The 13,373-nt window shown below is 35.2% G+C and overlaps 1 protein-coding gene across 1 annotated transcript in view; it reads left to right on the top strand.

Moving 5' to 3' along the window:
• Positions 1-13,373, top strand: part of enpp2 (ectonucleotide pyrophosphatase/phosphodiesterase 2) — a 32,063-nt gene that overhangs the window by 8,747 nt on the left and 9,943 nt on the right. The window contains exons 7-18 of the mRNA XM_084089574.1: positions 3,637-3,716; positions 4,482-4,601; positions 5,577-5,632; positions 6,624-6,689; positions 7,054-7,126; positions 7,407-7,515; positions 7,603-7,728; positions 8,252-8,283; positions 8,730-8,857; positions 11,094-11,178; positions 11,275-11,362; positions 11,989-12,155. Of these exons, the coding sequence (XP_083945700.1) occupies positions 3,637-3,716; positions 4,482-4,601; positions 5,577-5,632; positions 6,624-6,689; positions 7,054-7,126; positions 7,407-7,515; positions 7,603-7,728; positions 8,252-8,283; positions 8,730-8,857; positions 11,094-11,178; positions 11,275-11,362; positions 11,989-12,155 (1,130 nt within the window). The remainder of the gene's footprint in view (positions 1-3,636; positions 3,717-4,481; positions 4,602-5,576; positions 5,633-6,623; positions 6,690-7,053; positions 7,127-7,406; positions 7,516-7,602; positions 7,729-8,251; positions 8,284-8,729; positions 8,858-11,093; positions 11,179-11,274; positions 11,363-11,988; positions 12,156-13,373) is intronic.

The following is a 13,373-nucleotide window of genomic DNA, read 5'->3' on the forward strand; positions in this document are numbered from 1 at the left end:
CACTGTAATTAACACAATTAACTATGAGTTAACTATAAACTAATAGTTTGTAAGCACTTTATTACCGTATACTTATTAAAAAAGTGTTACCATTAATGTTTATTGCATTATACTTGCTCTGCTGCTGCAGCAATAATTCAATAACATGCTAAAACTGTTTTGAATGTTGCCATGATTAAAATTAGTACATACCTCAGCTTGTGGAAAGGCCTCTTGTGATGAACCCTACTGTAAATTCAGTTCCATAAAATCTTAAATGTTTCTACAATGTTTTTTGGGGGTTTTTTTTGCTGGCAACAGCTGCCTTTTTACTGTCAATTTTACAGGTTTATTTTTACAGTGTGGGAACTTGAAAAAAAAAAAAGATTTCAAGCACTGTTTTTGCTTAATATGACATGGGTTATTGTGGGAACTTGTCAAAGGGATTTTCTTTTCCCCAGCACTGGTGCACTATATAACAGGCCTTGACTTGAGAGAACTAAACATATGGTTAGAGTATTAGAATCACAAAAGGTCATAGCTTCTTCAGGTAAGGTTTAGGGGTGGATGTTTATAAAGTTGATAGGACCCTGGGAAAGTGAGTCCTGGCCTTTTAAAATGTTTACTTAATGTGTTAACTGACCTTTGAACTGGGGAACATAGGACCCTGGGAACATAAGACACATTTTCATGTGTTTAATATGTATCATATATACTGTAAATCTGGGGAACATAGGACCCTGGGATATGCTCACAAATCTTGTGCTATGAAACCACATAAATTGCACTATAGTAATTTTTTGCTTTACCCTTTCTAAACTCTGTCAAGTCAGGTGAAATTTATTTGTATAGCGCTTTTCACAATATATTGTTTATTATATATATATATATATATGTATATATATATATATATGTGGATAAAGTTGGATATAGTCAAGTCACCTTTATTTATATAGCGCTTTATACACCCTAGTGATTTTATTTTTGCCTAAGTATACTACAAATACATTTATATATGCATGTACTTAATATAAATTGTATAGTTAATATAATATTATAGTTTACTAAATATGGTATACTTCAAGTCTAAATTGGAATGACTAATTTTGTACTTAATGCACTTAAATTATCCGGAAATAGTGCTGAGGTCCAAATAAAGATATACTTAAGTATATTTGATTGTGCTAAAGTGGAACTATTGCAAGTATACTTTCGGTACACTTTAAATATCTTGCATTTAAAGAGTGATATTAGAAATCATACTGTTCTTACTAATAGGGATATTAAAACACATTTTAGGCTTAATATTAAGAAATGTGCAATAAAGAAGTACTCCACATAAAGTTTAATTATAATATTTATATCAGTAAGTCTCAAGCGATATGTCAGTAAATATGTTAATAGATTTGTTGTATACTTAGTATGAAATAAATGTATTTTAAATATATTTTGGTATAGATATATTCTTTCACTAGGGCAATACAGATTGTTTCAAAGCAGCTTTACAGTGATAACAGGAAAATGATTCAATGATGCAAACAGAGTTCATTTAATATATAAAGCAGTTTCTGCAGAAAATGTCATTGTCCAGCTCATGGTCCAGCTAAATTCAGTTCTCATCCAATAGTGTCAGTATCCTTATACATCCAACTTTATATAGAGAGCTGCTCGATAATGTGGTTTACATTTTACTACGATATTAAAAAAATCACGTTGTATATTTACTATTTGCTATATAGTATATAATGTGAGTGTACTGTTTGTATGCTGGTAAGTTTTGTTGTACTATATATCCACCTTAATATATATATATACAGTTTATAATTTTTCTTTTTCCTTGTGGAATTAGCCAATAGACTCTGTCTTTAGCAAACACAAAACTGCCATCACGCAGCAGGGGTTTAAAATTAAACCCAAGAATCGATTCTGAATTTGTGTGGTTTGATTCAGAGAAAACTTTGCTGACTTTTCCCCCACTTATTACTGGCCTGCAGCTTACAGCAATCCATTTTGCAGTTGAGCTTTTCTGAAGTAAAAACAGGCAAGACAATATACAAAGTAAACACAGTGGCCCTCATTTATCAAAAGTGCGTACACCAAATTTCCAGCGTACACCTGGCGTACACCCAAAACCACGGTGACTTTGAGATTTATCAATATGGACGTTGGCATACGGCACGCTCAAATCCTACGCCAGCTCAGGAGGTGGTGTACATGTACGCACGTTTTGAGTTAGTGCGGAAATGCGCAGAAAAACAATTCCTAACACCACAAAACGCACTGACAAACTAAAAGATATGATATATTATGACCCACTGTAAAAAACAACAGCATAGTAATTATAAACTTCAGTGTTTATTTTTGTGCAACATGGACTTCAGTGTTTAATTTGTGTGACTTTACCAAAGCATTTGATTTGTAGGCATATGTATTCCTTCAGTTGCGAGCCTGTGCGCTTTACCTGACGTTTCAAGCCTTGTTTATACTTTCGCCTGGCTCTGCAGCGCGAGTCTCCGCAGACTGCGCGCGCGCCTCCCCAAACGGACGAGGCGTTTATACTCGACGCGCTCGCCGTTGTACTATTCTTTGAAACAATGGTTAGGCCAGGGTTAGGCCCGGCAGGTGCGCATGGACTGGGTTCAGTAATGAAAGGCTTTCAATGACCAAAAAATAATTCAGAATGACAAAATAATAAAAATGACATTCTTCTTCTTTTAAATAATAATAATAATAATAATAATAATAACGACATTATTCTTCTAAATAACAATAAGCGTCATTAATAATAAAAATCATAATAATAAGAAGAATATTACAAATTGACATGCAATTATTAATGTGAATGAATGGTACTCCACATCACATCATCATCACTATTGTACACCCCAATACATGTGACGTGATACGAAATTAAATGCTAATTGTTTCAAAACACGTGCTGTAAAATAATGCATTGTGATGATAGGTAATTTGCTCATCCAAGTTTCTCTTCTTTGCCGTCTTCCGTGTGTCCATGGCGTAAAATGAAGGCGTGGGGGAAGCGGAGACTTGAATATATAGGGGCGTGTTATTCTAATGACGATCGTTTTCAGCCGCGGCATTTATCAAGGGCAGGTATTGCGTACACCTGGATTTCAAAGGTACGCACAGCTTCATAAATCAGGCGGTGAGAGGAGTGTAAGCATAATCTTACGCCAACATATACGCCCGTTTCTACGCAAGAATGATAAATGAGGGCCAGTCAACCTAGGACACATTCGTGTTCACAGAACATGTATTCTATATGTGCTAATAGACCTTAGGTCTACTAAGACCTTAGGCAGGGTAGCACCATATTTAATTTCTGAAAACAAGCTTATCTCAGAGATAGAAGTATAATTTGTTCAATAGATTGTATACTGCTGTTTAACTACATGGCAATTTTTCAGCTGATGAAACATCTTTCCAAAACTTTCAGCAGACACATACTTCACAAAACAGTTGTGAAAGTTGTGAGCTCTGAAATTTACATTTGAACTAGGACCTTCATGTCATTGTAAAGGCTGTCAGTCTATCCCTCACAACCTCAAAATTGCAAGGGAAGTTTGCAATATATATATTTTGTACTAAATTAATGCCTTTGATTAACAGTCCTAAAAATGATCATTTCTCTTGTAGGATCATGTGGAACCCATGCACCATACATGAGACCTATGTACCCCACCAAAACCTACCCGAATTTGTATACAATTGCAACGGTATGTATTAATTGTGTGTACCTTCTGTTACTTTTGCTCATAAGTTTGCAGAATCTGCAAGATGTTTATCTTTCTTTCCTTTTTTTTTTCTTTTTTTTTACTTAGTGGGGAAAAACAATATCTATGGTACTTTTTTAGTGATAGGATTTAGATTCTACAAGGGGAATGTAAACTTACAATTACAACTTTATATTATAATATTATTTCTGTATTTTTCTTGCAGGATTAACAAGTATGTGCTAAATGTCCCCAAACCTTGGGCCAAAGTCAGTGTGTGTCTGAATTATATTATTAAGAACCAATCATATTGTAGAAAAATTATGTAATGAATCATGCCACCTTTGCCATGCTCCTGTTCTATAAAAACTATAAAAACATTTTTGCTGCTGGTATTCTCTCTGAAATTGGTCTGCGGTCCTCCGGCTGTGATTAAAGCACACTCAAAGGCATTGTCTGGAGTCTGTTTGACTATTGCTGTGCAGCCGGCAAGACACTAGAGATCTTACTTCTATTCTTATATGATAGCGTTTAGTGGAACAATAAAGACCTTATTCCCAAGTGATAGTGTTCAAAAAGGTTGAGACGTCGACCGACTCGAAACCAGTTATCCACTGTAGACGCAGTGCTAGAGTATAAATATTATTAAGTGTCAACTGTGGTGTTGACGCCCCAGGTAAACTTAAGTCAGGTGCAAATGGCAAAATCTACCACACATCTTAAACAGTTTGATTTGAAATTTTTTCTTTTGTTTTTTCTTTGCTTTAGGGTCTTTATCCTGAGTCACATGGAATTGTGGGTAACTCCATGCATGACCCTGGCTTTGATGCTAACTTTAACTTCCGTGGGAAAGAAAAGCTCAACCATCGATGGTGGGGAGGACAACCTGTGAGTTGCTTTTTTTTTTTTTTTAAAGGGATAGTTCATCCAAAAAAGAATTTCTGTCTTCATTTACTCACATTGGTCCATAAGAACCATAAAAATAATCTATAGAATTTGTGCACTATATTCCAGTTCTTTTTGAGCTATATGCTTTGTGTGACAAACAGGCTGAAATTGATCTTCCCAACTACTGGCCTGGCATGTATAATACAGCGTTTTTAGTTGCTTTCGTGGATTTGTGTGAACGGGGATTGTTTTGACAATGTTGTCATCTGAAAGAAAAAAAAAAAAGAAGAAAAAAAAGTAATTTATTTTTTGCAAGCAACAAAAAATGGGGGGGGGGGGGGGGGGGGTGGCGGCTCTAAAAAGTGTGAAATTAATAGGCATATATATTTCCATGATACAGATAGCTGTATCCAGGAATAATAGGCTACTCAAATTTTAACTATCAAAGGTCAATCCAGTCATGTACATACCTCACCGGCACAGTTTTATGAAACTGCAAGCGGTGGAATCATAAAGCATAATGTCAGTGAGCTTTTTAGATCTGTGATCATGTGCAAGCTACATGAAAACAAGGAGACATCTCCAACACACATGTCAGCTATTAGCCCAGCAGCTGGAATCAATTCTTAGTTTTCACTGAACTTTATTTCTCCTGGCTGTTTCTAGACCCCACTGACTGAACTGTGACGGTAAATGAGGCCATCACAAATGGAACTTACACAGCCTCGTCACTCCAGTTTGAAAAGTTCTGCCAAACACTTGTGAAAATTACCCAACATATAGAACAGTTGTCTCTCATTTATGAATTGTGATCCATTTTTGTTTTTGTTTTTTGTTTTTGTCCAAGGATCTATCAGGTTTTCTGAGGTGTAAAATGAGAGACAGATTGTTCTTAGAAACATGAAAGGAATAACTCTTTTTCCACAGTAGTACAACATATGTTTTCTCTGATAACACATTTTCTTCCATTTCTAGATCTGGATAACAGCAGTGAAACAGGGAGTAAAGGCTGGCACATTTTTCTGGCCAGTGTAAGTCAACATGATCCAAACTCAAATGCAAACAATGTATATTTAATGTCTTTTTTATGTTACATGGCTAATTAAATAACTCATTCCATACTGTTTATGTTATGGACATGAGTGATACCTCAGATCATGTGGCTTGTTGAGTAGAGGTGTGCAATCTCACAATTTTCTAGGTGGACCTAGGTGGGCATGTTGTGGGCCAGTAAAACAAACATCAAACATCACTCTAGAAACCACTCACATTTTCTTAAAAGGACATGAAAATTACAACTGAACTGCACAAGTGAAATTTCATATGACAGAGGAAATCACATGTATTTGTTCTATGTGCTCTCTGGCAAGTCCTAGGCTTTCCTAGGACTGTAACACAAAGGTCTCCTCATCTGCACTCACTGAGGGCTTTCAGACTGTATTTTTTTCACTCAGGCATAGAAAGAGACAGCTTGAACTGTTGTGCGTGCAATTTGTGAGAAAAGGTCCTATACAGTGAAATCAAGGCCCTGCATGCTTTAGGTCAACTGCATACTGAAATAAGCAAATTGGAAGGGCAAAGTGCTTTTCAGAGCTACTTCCTTTGGCCTCAAAGCTGGAGGAAATTAAATCACATATTCTTATCGAAGCCAGTATGTTTAGGGAGCCCTAGCTAGTGCATACATTGACCTAATGTTGATACAACTGGACAGGAGGTCAGGATGAGTGGAGGTGGTAGTGGGGAAAGGGTTTCCTGTAGAGATTGATTGAAATCTTTCTTGCTCCCTTGACCCATGATACCCTACATAAACACTATGTGCTGTGCAGGCCTCAAACTCAGATACAAAGGTTTGCCAAATTAACTGCCCAGCCGACAGATCTTTGAGAAAACTTCAGCTATATATGCTTTAAATTTGCCGGAATATGGTGACTAAATCATTTTAAAGGGCCATTTTTGTGCATGTTCTGTATTTATGTAGTATTTATGTGTATGCACCAATTCTGATGTGTGGTATATTAACAGTGGCATTCCATTGGAAAGGAGAGTTCTGACTATGTTGCAATGGCTTCACCTTCCGGATGCAGAGAGGTCAGTGTGTATTATTTATTGTAAACACCCCCCTAAATGCTTTGTGAACATACATTTTTGGTTGAGCATTTCATTTAAAATGTTCTTAATCTCCTAAAAACTCCCTCCAATCTTTAATTTTTACTCAACTAAGTTCAATATTCTGTATTTTATAGTGAATGGGACATTGACATATTTCTCTTTGGGTTCACTATGTGGTTATCTTAACAAACACATTATTCGTTTTTAATTGCTTTAATGTTAGACTTTGCCTTATAGTAACTGTGGCTTTGTAGATAGTACTATTTACTAGTAATAGATACTATTTGTTTTTGAGGTTTTTTTTTTTTTTTGTTAAAGGTAACATGTGTCTGTGTTTTTGCAGGCCATATGTTTATGCAATGCATTCTGAACAGCTGGATTCCTATGGCCACAAATTAGGACCCCACAGCACCGAGGTAAGCAGACTGTACAGGAATCATATAGTTCATGAAATCAGTTGGCTGACCTTGTCTCTCACATCGGCTTCAGTCACACACATTACTCATTTAATCATATATGGTCATGTTGCAAATGTAGCAGTAATGAAAACAAACTTCTCAGCACAAATACAGACTCACTGCAAACACTGCTCACATTCACTAACCATAGTGTGTCAATTCAAACTTGCCTCAAGTAAATTTGAAGTATATTGATGTTTCACCTTGAGCATTATACAAATGTTGTTTCATTCTACAGCTTGACAGTGCTCTGAGGGAGATTGATAAGGTGATTGGACAGCTGATGAATGGCCTGAAACAGATGAAACTGCACCGTTGTGTCAATATCATCCTGGTTGGAGACCATGGTACTACATTTAGAAGTCCTGGTTTAGGGTTTCTAGGGATGATGCCTTTTTTTTGCAAATCAATTATAAATGTCTTTTCTTCTTCAGGCATGGAGGAAGCTCATTGTGACCGCACAGAGTTCCTAAGCTCTTACATGTCCAACACAGATGACATCATCCTAATTCCTGGCTCTTTGGGAAGGATCAGAGCCCGAAATCCAAACAACTCTAAATGTTAGTTATTAAAAAGCAGAAGGAGAATTTTAGCCTGTCCTTGTCTAGTTGCATTAGAAATCACAGGATTTGTTTGTAAATATATCCTTAGTGTTCAAACAAATTGAGTACAATCAGATCAAAACAGTCTAAGAAAGAAAAATATATTTTATTTGACAGTTTTAAATTTGTGTAGTTTTATTTTAGGTCAACATGTAATCAAAATTGACTTCAATGTTTTTTCCCTAATTCTTTCTCACAATTTATCAGCACATTAGTCCTTAGAAAAAAAAAAAAATGTTTCCCTAATTTGTGTAATAGCTTACTGTGCCTAAATTACTTTCTCTTTTTGGCTGATGTCACCTAGGCTGTGTGGGCTATTGGTTGGTGTTAATGAAATGTCACATTACAATTGAAAATTGGGTTGAGAGCATGTGACTTAGTGAGGAAACTAGAATAGAGTATAATGCACTATTTCTAGGAATTATTTTGTTTTAAAAGCATCTGGCATCAAAACAATTACATTTTTCTCTTTTTTCTCTAGACGATGCAAAAGCAGTTGTAGCAAACCTTACAGTAAGTGACATTCTTTAAAATTCTTTATAATGATATACCTACTGTAACTTTACATCATATTAATATTTTACTAAGCCTTTTATAAGAAACTGTAACATTTTAGACAAGCTTTACAGTGGGCCCAAAATGTGACAATTTCTGGTTGTCAAACATAGTAAAACTTGTCCATAGTTAACTTGTCCTTGTCCACATCTCTGTGAACTTGAGGGGAACTTACTTTATTCAACCACTAAAAAGTTGGTTAAAACTCTTTGTAAAAATGGCTCAGAAAAGTGAAGATAGTTCTGAGGAAAGTCTAGTATTATTTGTGTGACTGTAGTCTCCAGTAGTCTCTAAATACTTTTGGGACCACTATTGATTATTTTAATGGTTTAATTTAAAATGCACTTTGAATGTTTTAGTACAGAATGTACTGTTCTACTTCACCAAACTTTGTTCTCCTACAGTGTAAAAAGCCAGACCAGCACTTCAAACCATACTTGAAGCAGCACCTTCCCAAACGTTTGCACTATGCCAACAACCACAGAATCGAGGAGATTCACTTGATGGTTGAGAGGAAATGGCACATAGCACGGTAAATAATCTAAGCCTTCTTTGTTAAAATTACTGAGTTTGTGAATGTTTCTTAAAAGATGCTCAAACCTACAAAAAGAAAATCTTAAGGAGTACTTTGTCTTATTTTCCAATAAAAATATCCAATCATCTATAAAACTAGATACATTTACTCGAGAGGCAAAATTATGTTGGATAAAAATGTATAAATATACTAATGTTCATTGTTTATTCATGTTAGTTCATAATACATTCATTAATATCAGTTTACACAACTTGAAATGTTAAAAGCGTATGTAGAAATAACATTAACCTGGATCGATAAATACTGTTGTTCATTGTTAGTTAATGATGCCTAATGCATTAACCAATTGAGCCTTATTGTAAAGTGTTAACATGTTCTCTTATTTTAAACATTAACCTTAACCTTACTAAAGGTTGTTTTTTTGTTTGTTTTTTTTGTTTTTTGCAGTGTATGCTGCTCAGTTGAAGTACCTTTTTAGTTTTTAGCTTTTCTTTAGATGCTTAAAACCACACTGTAATCCCTGGTATGCTCATTTCCAACTGAAATGGAAAGCTGTAATCTCCAAAAAGGAAAATCAGTGAGGTCACTGAAATTAGCCATTGGTTTATAACACATCCACCATAGATGAGGATGCAGAAAAAGAGAGGCAGGTCCAGAGACGGTTCCTCACAGCCGGGTTGGGACACCCTCCTTTGTTTGCTTTGGCTGACACTAGATACCTAATGAAAGAAAGCTTTCAGGCACACTGGTAGAGATATAGTCCTGTCTAATCGGTGGCACCAGACTCATGAAGTGAACTACTTCATAGTTAGGGTAGTCTCACCTGGCCTGTAGGTCCTTGCATGAAGCAGACAGTTAAATCAACTACTCAGGTTTTATGAAATGAAATAGAATATTTATGAGCAGGTCTCTTGTTATTTGAAGATGCTGAATGCTTTTGAGGCTAAGACGTATTGCTGGAATATCTGGATTTAATGTAGTGTCTGCTTTCCACTGATTTAAAACGGACAGTTTACAGCACAGTGATGACTGAGGTTAAGTGTGCTTCATATGAGCCATTTGGCTCTGGGACAGCTTCACTCAGCATGTTCAGTGACTTCAAATACTGATTTATGCTAGGGAATTTAAACACTGGACTTTTATGTTCAGTATTTAAGCATGACATCTGCAACATTACCACGTGATTGACTTGTGTTTATTTTTTCCTCTTTATTACTGACTATTTGCTTGTATGTTTTGAAACTATATTTATTTAGCTGAAAATTACTTTCCTAAATACAAGTGTTTAAAATTATTATTAATTTGTAATTATTTTTAAAAAAAAGCCTACTCGTGATTACACAAAGTTAGTAATTCAAAAATGTTAAAATAAAAAATTAAAGGTTACACTTTATTTTACAGTGTCCTTGTTACATATGTTACATGTACTTACCATAGTAATAACAGTAAATGATGCATAATTACATGCAACTAACCCTCAACCAAACCCTAATCCTACCCTAACCCTATAGTAAGTACATGTAGTTCATTAATATTACTCAGTACTTAAATATATAATTACACTGTAACAATGACAGCTTAAAATAAAGTGTAACCCCAAATCCTAATCCTACTCTAACCATATAGTAAGTACATGTAGTTGCTTAATATTACTCAGTTCTTAAATATATAATTACACTGCAACAATGACACCTTAAAATAAAGTGTAACCAAATGAAATACTTAAAGTAGTTAAACAGTTGTTTAGAGGTGTTCACTAGCATTTCTTTTCATCATTGGTATCAAAATTAGCTTGAAGAATTGTTGTATTTCACTGGTACTGGTCAAAGATACTGACAATACTAACTCCTAGTACCCCATCGTGATGCATTGAGAATCGCTTTGTAACCGAATTGTTAACCTTTGAAACGTTATTAAAGCAAGCCAGTGAAGATTCACACCTTTATTCTTATGGATAGCATGAAATCAAAATTGTGATTTGTGTGTGAGTGAGAGTGATCCATTTAACAAGAACCAAAATGTAGGACACGATTAGATTTTTGGATCACAAATGAAATTACTTTATTGTGACTGATAAAATTAAGTCCTCCCATACTTTTTTTTCTATAATCATAGAAAAAATACAACAGGATAGGAATGTTGACTTTTAACTATTGCTGCATGTCTCCTCCTAATGTTTTTCTTGAGATAGAATCTACATTGACCTACTATGGTTGTGTCTTGTTTGATACAGAAAGTTCTATGAAACAAAAAGGAATCATGGGAAATGTGGGTTTGCTGGTGATCACGGATATGACAATAAGATCAACAGCATGCAGGTTTGTTGTTTGAATTGCTTTTTTAATGGCTACAGCTGAAAGTGTTATGTTAAAGTTGTGGTACATTAGTTACTTATGTTGGCCTTTTTTTTTCAGACCATTTTCCTTGGATATGGACCAGCTTTTAAATTCAAGACAAAAATCCCACCATTTGAGAATATTGAGCTTTACAATGTCATGTGCGGTGAGGAAAAGTGCCTTTCATTTTTCATTCTCTAGACTTGATCCTGACTACCACAATAATTTTGAGTTTCAATACAAAAGCACTGATCTCTATTCATAACATTTGCATAATGATCAAGGTTGCCAGGTCTGCATGAAATTAGGCAAGCTCAAAATATATCCACTCACAAAGCAAATACAAAAAAATGTATTTCCCCGATATAAGCAACATAAAATCTTTGAAAAGTTAAACATTTCCCCAAGTTCTTGGACTATTTTTCTATATTAATCAATGTAATAATGCATTAGTGGCATTATAGTGAGTAAAGTCTGTGAGTGCCCTCTTCTGTCTTGCATCAGAGATCAGTTAGGATCTAAGATTTGATTAAAAGATTAAAAGATTATTTCATATAAATGTAATTGAAATTCATTGAAATTCATTCATAAATTAATTTAATAAATGTATACAATTTAAACAATTAAAAAATAATTATAAATTTAAATAAAATAAAAATACCCACAGCAAACATGTAAAAGTTGCTCAATACCATAAAAACTGCATACTTGGCAACTCTAATAACACTTGATTGTTTAATGCTTTACAAGCACATCAGCACATCAGATATTTTGCCTCCATGATCTTCCCAGATCTCCTTGGCTTGAAACCAGCCCCTAACAATGGTACCCATGGTAGCCTTAACCAGCTCCTAAGGACCCCTCTGTACGCACCCAGCATGCCTGAAGAAGTGTCCAAGCCAAACCCTGCAGGACTAGTCACAGCTGTTGATGATCTGGGCTGCACCTGTGAAGACAAGGTCAGCAATAGAGTACTTTCAGATCTTTATTAATCTTCTTAAACTTTTGTTAAGAAATGTTGATTCTAAACACTTAAAAGCTAGGTTATTATTGGTGTTTGCTGAGGCAAGCATCGATATTATTGTTGATTTTAATTACCATGATATCGAACTTTGGAAATTTGTCCCCATTGTGCCATTACTTTTCTAAGCAATTTTACTTCTTTTTTTTTTTATCTGGCAGGTAATAAAACAAGCAAAACACATCTCACGCACTTTCACTGAAGTAGGGACCCATATCATATTTTGGGACCAGAATATCATAGACACTTGGCAATGTTTTTTTTTTGTTTCGTTTTTTTCAGCTAGTAAGCAACAACTCAGCAATGTGCTGGCAACCACCCAGAGTGCAATCACTGCACTCACATTGCTCACAATTACTCACAATTCCTGAGAAATTATAGTTTAGAAGATTTAGTTATTTCTGATTATTTCTATTTTAGTAATTATAGTTTAGTAGATTTAGTTCCTTCTGTTTGTTTCTATTTTAAGACATACAGTTCAGGATTATTGTGCTACATTTTATGATTGCAATTTAAGGTACACTCTCAGAAAAAAAGGTACAAAAGCTGTCACTGGGACAGTACCCTTCAAAAGGGTTCTAATATGTACCATTTAAGTACTAATATGTACACGTTTGGTACCAATATGTACCTTTAAAGGACTTATATTATATGCACTCCGCCACAGTGACAGCTTTTGTACCTTTTTTCCTGAGAGTGTAGATGACCAGATTCTAAAGCAGTATTTACTGTTGCATTTCATATACTATCACAGTTTATTTTTATTTGCAGAAACCCTCATAAAATCTTGTAAAATGCTTTGTTTGCATGTACCCATGCTTTTATCAGTTATCATTGTTGCATGCTTCAATGTCTGTAAGTTTTTCCCTCGAGTCCTGCTCAGAAATGATAGTTGGCTGCCATTGCTTTTCTCTTGAACTGCCTAGATCAGGGGTTTTCAAAGTTTCTTGAAGCCTCCCCAGCACTGCACATTTTGGATGTTTCTCTTATTGGACACACCAACACAGGTCATGGAGTACTCTGCTATTCAGCTGATGACTTAAGTCACTTGGGTTAGAGAAGGGAGACATCCAAAAATCTGTAGTGCTGGGGAGGCTCCAGGAACGGTTTGAAAACCCCTGGCCTAGTTTATTTTGACATTTCCTTGTATTGGATC

Source organism: Abramis brama (assembly GCF_963993115.1).
Source record: "Abramis brama genome assembly, chromosome: 17".
Taxonomy (NCBI): Eukaryota; Metazoa; Chordata; class Actinopteri; order Cypriniformes; family Leuciscidae; genus Abramis; species Abramis brama.